The sequence below is a fragment of the Cyprinus carpio genome, unplaced genomic scaffold, assembly GCF_018340385.1.
Source record: "Cyprinus carpio isolate SPL01 unplaced genomic scaffold, ASM1834038v1 S000006537, whole genome shotgun sequence".
Lineage (NCBI taxonomy): Eukaryota > Metazoa > Chordata > Actinopteri > Cypriniformes > Cyprinidae > Cyprinus > Cyprinus carpio.
Window position 1 is genome coordinate 400,930 of NW_024879202.1, and position 17,332 is coordinate 418,261.

The window sequence follows — 17,332 nt, forward strand, 5'->3', positions numbered from 1 at the left end:
TTGAAGACTCACGTGGGCATTAAGATTTCGTTTCTGTGTAAACCCTTTCCACACTGAGAGCAGGGTGAAAGGTCTCTCTCCAGTGTGAACACTCATGTGGGTGTTAAGGTTTGTTCTGTCAGAGAATCTCTTTCCACACTGTTGGCAGGCGAAAGGCTTCATTCCAGTGTGATTTCATGTGCCTGTTAAGGCTACTTTTTTGTGTGAAACTACCTCCACACTGTTGGCAGGTGAAAGGTTTAATTATTCTAGTTTCTTTGTTTTGTGAGGATGTTTTTTCAATCTTTGAGTTGCTAAAATATTTTTCTCCAGTCATGAACTGATGAGGTTTCTCATATTGATATTCTTCTTCCATATCATTGAGCTCTTGACTCTCCTCTTTCAGTGGCATCAGGTCTAAAGCAGAAAGAAACATGCAAGTTAACCACAGTTTAATAGCACAAAGCAACAGACATCCAAACATTTACTGGCTCGCTAGTTATCACCACAGCGCGCACCTGCACATGGAAATCGTAACCGCAGAGATGGATAAATTTGTAATTCGCAAATCTAAAAATGTTGAGGAAATTGTGGACCGTTTGCCCGAGTCATCGGAACTGTGTACTTCGACTAGCTATGTGTTGGGCCATGCCTGGTGACAAAATAGCTAATGAGTTTAATGACTGTTCATTGTCGAATGATGCTCGCCGTGTAAATGATATCACAAAAACATTAGGATGCGTCAACTGATTGATAGGATCGTACAATATGAACCAGCGGGACATAAGCTAACATACACTTGCTGCACGTCGCATAAAACATTAAAAATGTCAATATGTGGGAGTAAGAGAAGAGCAGACATATGGATAAACCTGACGACGCAAGAGAGAACTCAATTCGGTCCAGTTTTCTGAGAGCAGACACTGAAGCATACACACAGGGAGCACGTCTCACAGCGTACGAGTACTCTTTCACATCGCATGAACAGAGAATTACACACTGAATTGCTACTGAATTGTCTGTTTTGACAAGTATTCATGTAAACAGAGTTGATTATGTCTTAAGTGAACGAACAGCTGGGAGAATGTGTATCAGTACATGGCATTTTTTTTCCATTGCACTGTGCATTCGGTTTTAAAGTGCCCCTATCATTGGTAATGAAAGGTTCATACACTGTGTTTATAATTATTAGTGTTTTTATTGTTTTGTGTTTGTGGTCTTTTTATATATAATTTCCAAGTCCAAGCTATATAAACTTGAAAGCTTATTGGATTAAATGCATATCAGGTGATGAGTATTTGTGTAATGAGGGAGGGTGTGGCCTAAGGAGATCACACCCTATATCAAGGTGTGCATAATTATTAGGCAGATTCTTCTCCTCAGGCAAAACCTCTTTTTTTTTGGGCCAAAAAAAGATATTTTACTGACTCTGAAAAGTCAAAAATTGTAAAAAGTCTTTCACAGGGATGCAGCACTCTTGAAATATCTAGATATTGGGGCGTGATCACAGAACCATCAACGTTTTGTAGCAAATAGTCAACAGGGTTGCAAGAAATGTGTCGAGAAGAAAAGACGCAAATTAACCGCCAAAGATTTGAGAAGAATCAAACATGAAGCTTCCAGGAACCCATTATCCTCCAGTGCTGCCATATTCCACAACTGCATCCTTCCTGGAGTGTCAAGAAGTAGGAGGTGTTCAGTTCTCAGAGACATGGCCAAGGTAAGAAAGGCTGAAACCCGACCACCTCTGAACAAGACACACAAGTTGAAACGTCAAGAATGGGCAAGAAATATCTGAAGACAGATTTTTCAAAGGTTTTGTGGACTGATGAGATGAGAGTGACTCTTGACGGAACAGATGGATGGGCCCGTGGTTGGATCAGTAACGGACACAGAGCTCCACTTCGACTCAGACGCCAGCAAGGTGGAGGTGGGGTACTGGTATGGGCAGGTATTATTAATGATGAGCTAGTTGGACCTTTTTCGGGATGAAAATGGACTCAAAATAAACTCTCAGACCTACTGCCAATTTTAAGAAGACACTTTCTTCAAGCAGTGGTACAGGAAAAAGTCTGCATCTTTCAAGAAGATTTTGATTTTTATGCAAGACAACGCTCCATCACATGCATCAAAGTACTCCACTGCGTGGCTGGCCAGTAAAGGCCTTCAAGATGAAAAACTAATGACATGGCCCCCTTCTTCACCTGACTTAAACCCTATTGAGAACATTTGGGCCCTTCTTAAGCAGGAAATTTACAGTGAAGGTAAACAGTACACCTCTCTGAACAGTGTCTGGGAGGCTGTGGTTGCGGCTGCACAAAAAGTTGATTCTGACCAGATCAAGAAACTGACTGACTCCGTGAATGGAAGGCTTGTGACTGTTATCGAAAAGAAGGGTGGCTATATTGGTAAATGAGGTTTTCTTTTTGAAATTTCAGACATGTTTATTTGTAAGTTTTGAGTTTGTTTATTATTCTCACTTTAACAGGTGAAAATAAACAAGTGAGATGGGAAAAATCTTTTGTTTTCATTTAGTTGCATAATAATTCTGCACACTAATAGTGGCCTAATAATGGTGTACATGTAGATATTCTCTAAGAACGCCAAAACTTCACTTTTACTACTTAATGTAAATGTTCAGGTTTGAGGGTTTGTTAACATTTTGGATTGACCAAGAGCACTGTAGTTGTACAATAACAAAATCAATCCTCAAAAATACAACTTGCCTAATAATTGTGCACACAGTGTATTTTGGTTTTGGGAGTCCCCCAACAACAGTTTGACATGCATGCATTTATTTTTTCCTTTTTTGCTCAATGACTCCCAAATGATTTGTTTAACGATTTATTTTTCCAAACCCCTTCTTTGCGTGATGCTAAACTGCGGTGATTGGTCTGATGACCCAGTCTGTCGTGATTGGTCTACTGCGTGCAGCCCAGGTCAATAACAGAACGCCCATCACCATTAACCCAAACAGCCATGGTGTATGTGTTAGCCCAATGCAGAAATGTATTGATAAAGCACTGCAGTTTGTACACTAACGTATTGCTCTATTCTTTATCAGAACTAAAAGTAATAACAACGACAAACATTCACTATTCATCCATACATTTCTAGACAATTTCAAGTGAACAGATATTGCTGTTAAACAGACCTACAAGCTGCGTGGAGCAAACACAATGCACACAACTAAACACGTATTTTGCATGCAACAGTATGCTTTAGAGTACATGACTGCAACAGTTTTTAAAAGAATTACTCCACTTTCAGAATAAAAAAATATCCTGATAATTTACTCACCCCCATGTCATCCAAGATGTTCATGTCTCTCTTTCTTCAGTCGGAACTTATATAACGAAATTATTGGTCATTTTCCTTAAAGGAACACTCCACTTTTTTTGGAAATAGGCTCATTCTCCAACTCCCCCAGAGTTAATAAATTGAGTTTTACCGTTTTTGAATCCATTCAGCCAATCTCCGGGCCTGAAGATAGCACTTTTAGCGTAGCTTAGCATACATAATTGAATCCTATTAGACCAGTAGCATCGCGTTCAAAAATGACCAAAGAGTTTCAATATTTTTCCTATTTAAGACTTGACTCTTCTGTAGTTATACTGTGTACTAAGACCAGCGGAAAATGAAAAGTTGCGATTTTCTAGGCCGATACGATTAGGAACTATACTTCGATTCCGGCGTAATAATTAAGGAACTGTGCTGCTGTAACATGGCCACAGCAGGCGCAGTGATATTACGCAGTCCCAACACTTTTCTCCTCCAACTTCAAAATCATCTTACATCAGTTTTATTTTTGGAAAGAGTGTTTGAGCATCCTTGCACGCTCACTAAACACTGGGTCGGTGCTACAGCGTCTTCTCTACAGGAATCCGCTTCAGTGTTTGAGGGAGGAGAGATTCAAGTTTCCCCGGGTCTGTGTGTGCAACAAGTGGGCGGGCATAAATATGCTAATGTTTCAGTTTGACGTCACCATGAAACAGCTGAAGAGTCGTTTTAAAAACGACTCGTTTTCATGACTCAGAGTCGACTCTTTCTTTTGAAAGACAATAACTTTATACACGGTGCACTTTCAGATTTAAAACTTTGCAGGATGTTTTTATTCACTTAGAGCGGTGTTACACACTGCATGAAAGGTAAAATGCAAAAATCCATAATAGGGGCACTTTAAAGGAATAGCAGCCTAATTTAGTTGCTATTGTCTGAGTTATTGATTTTAATCAAGCAACAAAAGAAAGACAGAAAATCACGCACTGCTCTTGACTGAAAAACTTCAGTAGCCCTAAAGATGAATCTAAATGTGTTTATAGAAATAAATATCTCTTCTTAGAAAAGAATATGGTAAACAAACTGCTATAAGAAATGCATAATTAGCCTATATAACCTTTGGTGTTTCATTAAAAAGAAGACCATGTTCTTGTTTTTTTTATGAGAAGATTATTTTTTTTTTTTAACATAAAGGCATGTTGTGTGTCACAGCAGTTAAATCTGTGTCTATCATGATAAAACCTTAATATCAAACCTATATATTGAGTTTGGAAATTTTAGAGAAATGCTTAATAAATGCACTGTAATTAAACCCATTAGATTTTAACCAACTAAATGTCATGTTGTAGTCCTTGACTTTAGCTTGACAGGAACACAGTGATCTTAGGGTCTGTTTAATCAAGTGAAATGTTTTTTTTTGTCTGTTATTCTGGGGTGGATTTCCCATACAAGGACCTAACTTGTACTATATTTTTCTTACACAATGCATCGATTTGCTTCAGAAGGCCCTTATTATCCCCCCGGAGACATTTGGAGTACTTTTTATGATGGATGGATGCACTTTATTGGACTTCTATTGGACTATTGAATCTCAAAGAGCCATTCACTGCCATTATAAAGACTGGAAGAGCCAGAATGCTTCTTAATATAACTCAAATTGGATTCGTCTAAAACAGGGGTCGGGAACCTCACCTGTGCTCTTTGACAAAAATCCAGAATACTGACTGGTTCCTGACCCTGGTCTGAAAGAAGAAAGTCCTATACATCTAGGATGGCTTGAGGGCGAGTAAATCATGGGGTAATTTTCATTTTTGGGTGAACTATGCCTTTAAGTTTAGAAGTTTAGCTCAAGAGAGCTGGTTGATTACAATCAAATCTGTTATTTACTTCTAAAATATTAGAAAAAAATGGTCTGGTCAAGTATAATCAGTTTTCATGAAGAATTTTGAATACTTAAGATTCCATGTGCATCACACAAAAAAAAATGATTTAAAACAGCATTCACTGCATTTCTTTCTCAAAGGAAAACATGTTTTTCTATCTTATATCCTTTAAAAGTTTATAAGGTGTTTTCCATTGTTTTCAGTTCAGAAGAAAAACTTTTATATTGAACAAAATAATTGTTTTGTTTAAGCTACTTCTGTATTTTTGTTCTCTTATTTAATGTGTGACGTGTCAATCATTTCTGAAGAGCTGGATATTTTATCAAGGATCAAATGAGTGAATTCATCTTTGAGAATAAAAACCAACCTGTTTGTGTCTCAGTATCTTCTTGTTTCAGACTGAACACTTCTTCAATCTTCACTTCTTCAATCTCCTCCTTAATAAACTCCATCTTTATAATTGTGTGTCACCTGGATCTCAGTTGCTTCAGTCTTCTGTGACATTTAAGATGATAATAAATAACAGAAAGAAAAAAAATACATGCAAACTAAATGACTCAATCAGCTCCCTAGTTCAGTAGTCAGCGAAGTGACAAGGGAGTCACTCACAGTGAGAGTAAATGACCTTAAACTGATTGATTAGCCAAAAATAAAAAATAAAAAAAAAACTAGCACAAATAATCTAGAAAGTTCATATCTAGATATTTATGATGTGTATTGTTTGTATTTGTAGATAGCATGTATTATATCGTGTTTTCGTTAGTGCACTTGTTAAATACAGGTTAGTAAGAGTTATTCTCGCATGTTTTTGTTTCGTGTGTTACATTGTGCGGACCGTCAGCGCGCGGCGACTCAAGAGATTCGAATCACTGAATCGTTTCGCGAAGCGATTGATTCAATATTCTTCATTTAAAAGAGCTCCGTTTCTCCATCACTAGTACTTGCTCATCAGTTCGTGTTCAAGGTGAACTGAGTCACGATAAAGGAAGCAAAGTGAAGCGCTCTTTTCTGTTACAGATGTGTGGATGCGTTTTAATCACAAATTAGCGCTCATAAATGTTAGATGAAGCGCTGCAGTATTACATTAAACAATAATTAATTTTACATCGCTTATTAAAAACTATGAAACTGCTCTAACGGGTTGAATCGATTTAAACACTTTACTTTAAATGGCTAAAAACACAAACCTTCCTTCAGTCGAAACACAGCGCGGCGCGTTATTATGACGTCATTACCACCACTATAAAATAAAGTCTAAAAGTGCATAAAAATTTTTAGAAACGAAAACAAGTTCTATATGTGGCAAAGTATATATTGAAATATGTTGTCCAGTGATGTTCTGAAAATAACTACCAATGAAAGATGTTAGCTTGTGTAAGATTGTGTCTGAAAGGCAAAACTATTTATACCAGGGATCAGAAGTATATAAATATAGTAGTTTTAATGCATTTTTTCGAATGAACCATTGAAAATTATTAGTTTATTACTAAATATAAAATGTTTGTCAACCAAATGAAACATTAGTGCAACAGACAGACAAAAACAATCATGCACAAAAACATGCGCCAGTAAGTAACATATGTTTCAATGTTATTATTTATTGTGTGCAGAATATGAAACTTAAAGACTGGCTTCTATAAACATTCTGCCAAGTTTCTTATATTTCAATATGCATTTAAAAGGATGTTTGAATGCCCTCCTCTGGTGAATTGTGTACTACTCTGCTGAAATATGATTTTTTTTTTTCAAATCTTACATTAGATTATTTTGCATTGATTCAACATTGTTTAATAAACTGATTATTCTGTGCAGCGGCAGGAACATCTGTTCTACTGAAAAAACACATCACAGATATATAAACTGAAAAAAGACAAATTTTTCTTCAACACCGAAGTAAGCCTATGGGCGAGACATCCGATTCATTATCCGCTATAGGGAAATAACGAGAAGAATATTTGTATTTAGTATTTTATTCTTTGTATTTTTGTATGTTTTTGTCTCTATTGTGAACTGTGTAATAAATAAAACAGTTTCTAAATAGTTTCCTCTATTTAATGTTAATTTTTGTTTTAAAATATTTATATTTAATATAAATTGTCATTTATACACTTTATACTTTCTATTTTTGGTCTGTTTTCAAGTAGTTTCAAATTAGGCTTGCTGTCCATTCTGCAACATTAAAGCAATGCACCAGTGGCGTAGCGTCAGGGTGATCAATTTAGCGTTCTCGAACCAACACGAATTGCCTAAAATAAATAGATATAAAACACTTCATGCATTTCACATTATTAATTTACACATTTTTTCCTAGATAAAATGAGTGCTGTTAGGCGCATATCCAATCGTTTGTGCGGAGAGCGGGAGCTAAAGCGCGCTTTGCAGGACATAGAGGCGTCAGCGTGATCACATGCTTTTTTAATTTTTAATAACAGTGGATACTTAAAAATAGGCCGTCATTTTTGCTCATAATGGTAATGAGATACATCATTCGGAACTGCTTCACCTACATGATAAATATATCTATAGAATGCTTTAAATTACTATTTTAAAACCAAATAATTCAAATTGAAAACAAATAGTCTTTCATTATGTAATTTGTGAGATGCATTTCTCTCTAAAGGCACGTCCAATGAGGAGATGGCGAGTCAGGTTCGTCAAATTCATTTTTGCAACATTGACTCAGAAAACATTAGTTTATTAAGAAATAATTAAAATATATCCCTTCACTAGGTTTTACTTTTTTGTTTGTTTTTTGTCTGTGCCAAAATTGTTTGCATTCAGTAGCCTATACGGCAGAATTTGTTCCATACTGAAAAATAACAAAATATTATGATGTTAATCTTATTTTTTTAAAGAATAAAGTAAAAATTACCATAGTAAAACCATGTTGTATTGTGTACAGTTAATGTGAAAATTTCACCTATAGGCCTACTAAAAAAAAGGCACCCGTCGTTCTTTTGACCTTTTTGAAAACTTGGATTGATCGATTTATGAGACATTCATTTGTATTAAATCGTTCAGATTTCTTTCAACATGCATTCAAACATTCATGTTTTTTTCCATGCTGCAAATATTAAATAGGAAAATATCATTGATTCATGTGCAGCTTGAACTGAGGCAAATTATCTCACGCATTAAAAAGTGTAAAAACACATTTACTGTTTGATGTTTAAAGATTGAGACTTTGTAGTAACAAAGCTGAGATAATTGAGTGGCTTGCGTGCTACAAATAATGGACTTGAAAACTTTAAACATAATTTCCAAGCATTAGCCTTAATAAAACAGCTTGTGAATAGTCACGATTCACGTAACGTTATTTACTTCAGAAAAATCTTACAATAGGGCCAAAGTTAAGTTAACTGAGTTGGAGCCCATAACATTTGGGGAGGCCTGTACAGATGTAATTTCATATAGGCCCAGGCCTGACTCGCTACGCCACTGCAATGCCCCAAATGTTATAAGCACTGCCACATAAATAAAAGTAAACATTTATATAAAATGTACATTATTATGTGTAATAGGCAAATTTGAGTGGATTAAAAAACTTATTTTCTTGTCATCATTATAGATTATTTGCAGCAGAAAAATGACATGAACAAAGTAAAGGGTCAAACGAATAGCTCAGTTTTACCCCATCATTATTATTATTGCCCCACCTTTGTATGCAGTACACATATTTAAAAAGATAATAAATAAAAAAAAAAAATAATAAAAAAAACTTTAAGTGTACTTGTCTATGAAGATCATGAATGAACATTTTATACAGTAATCTATATTTTAGAGGGGTCAAATGTAGTCACAACTCAACCAACGGGTCAGTATTACCCCCATTTCTCCCGCTTCTGCATGCATTATACATATTTAAAAAAAGAGGGGGAGAAATGAGAATTTATCATGAATGAAACAGTACTTTTTATACAAAAAAAAAATCTATTTTAGAAGAGCCAAATGTAGTCATAACCTAACGAACGGATCAATGGTTTCAGCCAATGGGAGCGTGGTGCATCTGAAACAATTAATCCCACCCGCCAATCAGAGCACAGGGCCAGCTGAAACTAATCGCAACATTCACCTGAACATTGGTTTCACTATAGCGCAAAAGATTCCGGCCAATCTTCTCTATTGGCCTCCCTGCGGCTACCTGGGCACCTGTGGCCCACCCATTCCCCTGAGTATAATTGTTGTGGCCCATTTGAGATGGCAAAACAGCAGAGATGGCCTCCTGTAATTTCAAAAAGAGGGCAGGAACGACGCAAGAAATTCCGCCAGAGGCTTTCAATGGACCTGGACAACACAGCTTTGCGGGTCCAGAGGGCAGATTCAGAAAAAGAACAAAAAACAAAAAAACAATGAAATTTGTCAATTGAAAAATGTCAGAGTATCAGGTGAGATCTTTAAACTATGAAAGAATGTAAAAGAATAAATTCATGTAAGAAGCAACAAATGTCTAATGTAATACTATATGTATTTTTGCCTTAAACAGTTCCTACATGAATACACAATCCCTCCTCCATCAGCTGTATCTGCTGCAGCCCTTAAACGGGTACCAAGGGCCACAGCCTGGAGACGAAAGAAGAGGGCCGAAGAGGACAAAAAAGCCCTAATGCATCACAAAGCCATTGCACGGCAAAGGGATATCCGTGCAGATTGTGTGGACAGCCAAAGAGACTGGAGTTTGGACACAGTTTCTTTAGGGGAAAAGGTTTCTGTGCCACTGCAGCTGGAAAGACAGTATCTCAATGGCTTTCTGAGCAGAAGAGGGTTGCAGCTGCAGACAACGTTGACCACGTGCCTCGGACAACTGCTTGGACGAAAAAGAAGAGAGAGGAAGAAATCGCACAGGGCCTCCCTCAGAAAAGGCCAAAGAAATGCAAACGCTGACTTGCTCTCTGTGTCAGCAGCCCAAAACGAAGGATTATGGTCACTCACGGTACGGTGGCAAATCCTTTTGCAGCAGTTATGAGGGCAAGACTGTGGAACTTTGGCTGGCAGAGCAGCGGTCTCTTGCTCCCCCTTAAATAATTGCCACTGAATTTTTGTTTTGTTTTCTTTATCTTAATCTTTTATTATCTTTGTTAATTTTATTACAGTGTTTGTTTGCAAGTAGTTCAGCAGTAGTTTAGTTTCTGCTGTTTTTGTTAATTTTATTACAGTGTTTATATATATATATATATTATATATATATATATATATATATATCTATATATATATATATATTTGTATTTGGTGTTTTTCTTTTGTATATTTTTGTCTATTTAGTAAAACTGTTTCTAAGTAGTTTCCTCTATTGAATGTTAATTTTTGTTAAATACTTTTTAAAATATTTGTATTTAGTATTTTGTTTACATGTATATATTTTTAGAATTTTTTAAAAATGTGAACTATTCGATAAGTCTTTTTTTATCTTTGTTAATTTTGTTATACTGCTTCCGCCATTGATTTTTGTTTTATTTTAATTTGTCTTTAGTATTTTATTTACATTTATATCCTTTTTCTATTTTTTTAAATAATTTTTTTAACTTGTTATACTGTTTCTTACATTTTTCTTTTTATTTTTGTATATAGTAATTTGTTTACCTTAATATATATTTTATAATTGTTATATATTTTATATTTTTTTCTAATGTGAACTTTAATCTTTTCTATTATCTTTCATTTTGTTGTACTGTTTCTGCTGTTAATTCTTTTGTTTTAATATTTGCATTTAGCATTTATTTTTTTTCTAGTGTGAACTATTTAATAAATCTTTTATTATCTTTCATTTTGTTGTACTGTTTCTGCTGTTTTTTTTAGTTTTATTTATATATTTGTGTTTAGTAATTTGTTCACAGTTATATATTTTATACTTTTTAGATTTTGTTTCTAGTGTGAACTATTTAATAAATAAACAAAAAAACAGACTGTGAGATGTACTGATATTAAATAAATTAAACCTAGTTCATACCTTTATAATCAAGTTTATTTTAAAAAGTGTATATAATTTATTTAGAAAACAGGAACATTGGAATGCTAATGAATAATTAAAAAAGCTACACAAATAAAAGAAATGGTTAAGACAATGACATGAAGGCAGATAAACATTCTAAAATAAAGAACCATCATGTAAGACAATTAACATGGCCTTAATGAAGGCAGATAAACCTGAAATATGGTTGTGATCTATTAATGTAACCTTTAAGAGGGCAAATAAATGTTCTCAAACAAAAGAACAGTCATTAAATGTTCTAAAATAAAGAATAAATATTTTAAAGACAGTTTGCATGAACTCTATGATGGCAAACAAATGTCCTCAAATAAAGAACAGACATAAAGTTAATTATTTAGTAGTAATAATTATTTAGGACACTTCATATGTCCTTTATGTAGGCAGAGGTGGAGCAGAGAGGGATGCTGCCGGCGGAGCAGAGAGAGACGCTGGCTGTTGAGCAGAGAGAGCGGGTGCTGATGCAGGAGGAGGAGGTCGCTGCCCACGTCGTGTGGCCTGACCTGACAGATCAGGATTTGCAACGTAGGGGAAAGGTTTAAGCGAAGACCCAGGTGCAGAGGGCATTGATGTCATCTGCCTGGCGACAGGAAGCTGAGTGTGAGACACCATGCTGATCTGAGGCAAGGGAACACTCAGAGCCAGCACATCTGCCTCCAGCTTCTTCCTGTAGTTGTTGTACCTTTTTGAGATGACACAATTAATAGGATGAACATAATCTGAGAATTGTAAAATTACCTTTATAGCTGGCTTTCAATAAAACTACTTACCAGACAGAAAGCGTCTGCTGATTGACCTCAAACAGCTGAATCCTCGTCCGTCCCCTCAGTGCTGGGCAGTTCCCCACCAGTCTCCGTATGGCCTGGTAGCATACCTGTCAACACTCCCGTTTTTCCCGGGAGTCTCCCGTATTCACACCATCTCCCGACCCCCGCCCCCCTCCCGTTTTGTTATTTCTCCCGGGAAAACTCCCGTAGTAATTTGTATGGCCCTATCTCGTAATATGAATAATCACATAAATACATTATTGTCCAGCTGCCAAATATTGTATGAAACGAATCCTACTCACACAATAGATACATCATACAATTTTGATCCCATTTGTGACCTCAACCTGGCAACCTACAGCTCTGTTGCACAGTTGATATCTGCGCAGGTAGACGGGGGAATTTGAATCAAGCGTCACTAAAAATGGCATTAGAAAGCTCAGGTGATGCTACGGCGAAAAAACTAAATATAGCTGCAAATATAACAACAGCTGGACGGAGGAATTTAACTTCTTATCACGAAGCTGCATCAACAATTCCCACGCTTTTTGCTAAGTTATGTACGCAACTGATTTCAGTATCGGACCACGTTGGGAAAAAAAAGACGTACCACAGCACAATAAATCTCAACAGCACTAATCGCGCTGTGGAGGCACAAAGGGGCACACCCGCGATTTCAAACTTTATCACTCCCTCCAGAGGGGTACTTATAGCAGTCTGCTACTTACAATTATAATTCTGAATGTAAGAAACACCTTAATGTTATATACATGAAGTACTGTACTTAGTGTTTAACATGAAGGTGTTGTTCCTGCGACATGAAATTTCGTTCTTGTTGCATGTTCACATGCACCACACAGTGGTTCCTTTTATGTAATATAAAGTTTGTTATAATAAAAAATAAATAAAAAAGAAACATGAATAAGTCTCATTATTACCACAATAATTTCTTATTAATAATTATGTATTATGTTTATGTGTATTTAACTGTGCCTCTGACTCGCCCCAAACCCAACCCCCATCTATTGAGTCCCGCCCCCGCAAATCCCCCCCACAACCCCCCCAAACCGCCCCACACCCCCAGAGTCTCCCGGATTTCGGTATCCAAATGTTGACAGGTATGGTTTTGAGCATTCTTGAGTGGATTTTGAGTGGTTTGGTTAGGTTTGTGTAATTAAATTCAAATAAACGTTAATAGAATAAAATAAAATTCTTAATAGAAAGAAGCAAAGAATATGTACAGTATTTTCAAACAAAACTATTTACAGTGAAGGACTTCCCTCTTCTCTTGCAGCCACTTTTCTAGTGTCTTTCCCTCTGCTGTGGCACAGAAGTAGAAGCTGCCCACCCTGGTGTGCCCAAACTCTTGTTTTCTGGGCTGCCCACATCGAGTGTATGTGTGCTCTTTACGTGCAGGTTGCTGGGGACGAGACAACCCTTGCTCTTGACCAAAAAACTCTGCTGCCTTCCTCTTCCTCCACAGAGTTGTTCTGCTCATGGATGTTCCTGCCAGCAGAGCAGAGAGAGTGGGTGCTGATGCAGGGGAGAGAAGGTTTGTTCTTGATGCGTGGGATAGGGTATTTGAAAGATTTAAAATAGTGGTTTTTTATATTTTTAAAGATCATTGTGTTTTATTGTTTAACTCTACTGCTTCAGACTCTCTTTTCCATGGCAAGTGGAAGTTTTGGAGTGGTTGGCCTTTAACCTACCTTACAAAAGTCTCTCCTTGTGCCTCGGTGGATTGGAAACACCGTCTGTCTGTTACTGTCTGGCAGTCTGTCCCACAGCCGAACAATGTCAGCGGCTTCCTTGTCCAAGATTCAAGACTTCTCCCTTAGCTCGTCAAGGTATCTGGCCAGGTCCACCACTCTGTCAAATCCTCTGCACACCTAACAAAAGAAAGAAGAAGAAAGATCAGTTAGTGTCGATGGAAAAGTCCCCCAAGTGATGGCATGGCAAAGGATGCTTGTATGCATATATACATCTTCTTGGGGCTCAGGTGGCGCCTCTTTCCCAAATCCCTCATCTTCTAGCGTCTCCCAAGTCCGCTGGGATTCCGTCTGGGACATCTGGATCCTGCCCAAAGTTCTCCCTGAGCTCCCAGGACTGCTGCGAGAGCACATGGGTACTCCCACCCCTATGAGCTGCGCCCTGACAAAACAAAAATTAAATAGAAAACAAGGTTGTAAAACAAAAAACAACAAAGCATTGTAGTATAGACACATACCTGTGTACTGTCTAGAAGCTTGGAGTGGTCTTGCACAAGGCAGCTGACCAAGAAAAACCTTGGCTGTGAGCTCATGGGGGAAGCCTTGGCTGGGTGAGCCACTGTAGGAGCGCAGCGACAAGGGAGCATCATGTGTGACAGCAGCAGCAGCACAGTTCTCGTTCCACCACTCCAAACCCTCAAGCAGACAAGACTGGAAATTTTCCAGGTTAGCGCTTGTTCCTTGATTAAAAAAGGTAACATCAACACTAATTTATATTTACAAATGACATGAAATAGACTATCGAAAAAACACACCTTGAGGTGAAATGTTTAATCTTACCTGGGATGAAGCGGTTGAGGTGGTTATGTTAAGACTCCAGGGAAGTGGACCCCCAAAGCGCGGCGATGCACTGAGAGTGTAGGCCCTCCCTTTGTAACACTTCCTGTCTGGGTGTACAGCTGCACTCACGGAGGGTCCTGGATGCAGAGAAGATGGTGCCTTTGAGAGACGTCCGGTCCACCAAGGGGATGCCCATGGTTTCCCTGGCGTCCTTGAGAGCCTCCAGCATCTATCCGATCGGCTGCTCTGTCTCCTCCACATCACGTGTGCAGCAGTGGCCTCTGATGCCCTGCTGTTGCTCCAGCTCCCTCGCACTAAGCCTCCCTCCCAGCGGGGCCACATCTCCTTCGTCCCAGACGAAAATGCAGGCAGAGAGATTTGCCATGAATATACCGTAGCGGGTGGCTGTCACTGTGCAGACCTGCAGTGAAGCACCACATGAAATGCCACACATCAAGATGAACCACCAGATCATTCCAGCCTCTGAACATGGCAGCTGCTCTTGCACAGTTTAGCTCCAACCAGCTCCAGCTCACACCTGCTTGGAAGTTTCCTGTAATCCTGAAGAAGACCTTGATTAGCTGGATCCAGGTGTGTTTGATTATGGTTGGAGCTAAACTCTAACGCAACGTGTCAACAAACTTACAAGTACAGATTCATTATAGAAAGATAAACCCGATCTACATATATAATATCAAAAATAATGTTTATTTATATGATGGCCAGCTATCATTAGATTATCAAATGTTTACTCACAAAGGGTAGCAAAGTTCTTCTGGTCTTCTGGCAGTGCTTAGTACAAAAAGCCGTCAATGTCTCTTGAAACACATTAAGCAAAAATATTCCTAAAGTTCCCTTAACCACTTTAAAGCTTGTTTCATTACATGAATTTGGAATGAACTTCCAAATGTATTTAAAGAGAAAAAGAGAATGCTGGATAAAGGGAAAAAAATATTAATAGGAATTAAAATTAAAAAATACACTAAGAAAATGCTGTAGGCGGAGTAAAAAGATATTATTTAAACTGGTCCGAGTTTGCTTACTCTCACCCCCCACAAACCTCCCACTCCCATCTGGGTCCTTGGCACCAATGTAACCCCTCTCTCCGGGTCCTCACCGCCACACCTCATTCTTGTTCGGAGTGGGTCTTGAACCCAAGTCTCCAGCATGGGAGGCGGACGCACTAACAAGGAGGCTAAATGACTGCGGCCACTAGGGTCAGTCACTAGTGCGTCTCTTGACATCAGGGGAGTGAGGTTTACCTGTACAGCACCTACTCGTTGGCCTCCGTTACATAAGTCTGCATGGACATATCTTAATCTCAGCCAAAATCAGACCAGCACTTATGTTCCATAATCAGGCCGACCCTTAGGAAAAAGAAGTTTATTCAAGTGTGCTAGTAGTATACTTCTTTTAAACTAAAAATAGAAAAGTATGCTTTTAGTTTACTTTTTATGTACTTCTCAGAAATGAGCTTTATGTACTCCTCAGAAATATACTTAAAATGACATTTAAGAAAGTATACTTAAAAAATATACTTGAACTTTACTTAAGTATACTTAATAAAATAAACTTGAAGTATACTACATTTTGGTAAGGGGAATGTGACTAAATGTGCCGTGTCTCTGCTTCATCGGGCCCAGATCTGACATCAAAGCTAGCCAAATCTAGCAGCATTACTGGAGCCAGAGCTGGCTCCACTTTAAGAAAACCTCCAAATGAAAGAAGTAATGTCAGTTCAGCTTTTGTTGCAGTAGACTGATTTATGGGTAGGCATTCATGCTTTTGCAGGTTCAGTTTATGTCTGTTACCAAAATCATCAAGTTGGCATATTATTGCAGGAATAGATGTAACTGGATCAGTTACAAAGTAATAAATCATCAGCGTAGAGGAAGTGCTATTGAGAGCAGCTCAATAGCCATGGCAAAAAGTAAGGGAGAGAGGACATCCCACATTGCAAAGTGAAATAATAATCATATTTAACGTTATTGGTATATGGAAGCTTGAGGTTCATCATATAATAAACAAATACAAGATATTAATCCATCCCCAAAGCCAGATATTCCCACTATCCTATCAAATGCCTTTTCGGCATACAAGGAAATTACCACCTCAGAGGACTGCTATTTTGCTTTGAATATAAAATATTAAAAAGAGTATGAATGTAAGAAAAGGAATGTCATCCTTTTAATGTAATTTGCACTTCTGAGAGAAATATTAGGAGGAATCCCCTTCAAACCAGCAGCCAAAATTTTGGCTAGGATCTTGACTTTGACATTGAGGAGGCTAATAGGTGGGTCCTTCCATTCTTTGAGCAACAGAGTTATTCATGCTTGTCTCAGTGTTGGTGGCAGTGTACCAACCTCTAAGGATTCCTCAAATTTAGCCAAAAGCAACGGGGGGCTAATTTAAGATGAAATTTCTTAAATTCAGAAGGACACTCGTCCAGGCCTGGTGATTTCTTAAGGCTCGTTCACACTGGTATGAATATCGTGCGTGATTATCGCCAAGGTTTAACACCTAACTAAACATAGGGTGCCAATGTGAGTGTGCACACTGACGTGCAAATGCGAGGCATAAAAGCGTCATTTTTTTTAAAAAACACCTTGGGCTTGTTTTTTTTTGGTTTGACACGCCGGGTTAAAAACTGTCTGGTCAATGAGATTGGTGCTCTTGTTCACGTGTCTGGAGCTGCTTAAGTTAGGTCCGTGTACGTTTTGATAGTTTGTTTTTTCGTTTGAAACACAAAACAAAATAACGAGNACAAAGAAACGGTAAAAAAGAGCCGTTCTCCCGTTTTTGGTTCTGAATCCAAAAACGAAAAATTATAAAACCAAAATCAAATAACGGTCCGATTTTGGTTTTTTGAAATTCCTTTTTCCATTTTTTCGT

General features: G+C 37.7%; 1 protein-coding gene across 2 annotated transcripts; it reads right to left on the bottom strand.

The window, feature by feature from the left end:
• Positions 1–71: 71 nt before the first annotated feature.
• LOC122143938 (zinc finger protein OZF-like) lies at positions 72–6,373 on the bottom strand. Of its 2 annotated transcripts, XR_006159444.1 has the most exons (3): positions 6,329–6,373; positions 5,509–5,636; positions 72–396 (listed from the first exon to the last, which is right to left on the bottom strand). XR_006159444.1 is itself a non-coding variant. In XM_042754529.1 (2 exons), exons 1-2 carry the CDS (start codon positions 5,591–5,593, stop codon positions 119–121), a joined length of 363 nt encoding a protein of 120 aa, XP_042610463.1. In that variant the 5' UTR covers positions 5,594–5,965; the 3' UTR covers positions 72–118. The 2 variants fall into 2 exon arrangements, 1 of the variants encoding a protein (XP_042610463.1); XM_042754529.1 differs by lacking the exon at positions 6,329–6,373 and having other exon boundaries at positions 5,509–5,965.
• Positions 6,374–17,332: the final 10,959 nt, after the last annotated feature.

What these genes read in the sequence shown, in the direction of transcription:
- LOC122143938 (XM_042754529.1), bottom strand. Translation starts at nt 5,593, where the DNA reads ATGGAGTTTATTAAGGAGGAGATTGAAGAAGTGAAGATTGAAGAAGTG. An exon ending in AGATACTGAGACACAAACAG is followed by an intron (nt 397 to 5,508) that starts GTTGGTTTTTAT and finishes TTTCTGCTTTAG; the next exon opens with ACCTGATGCCACTGAAAGAG.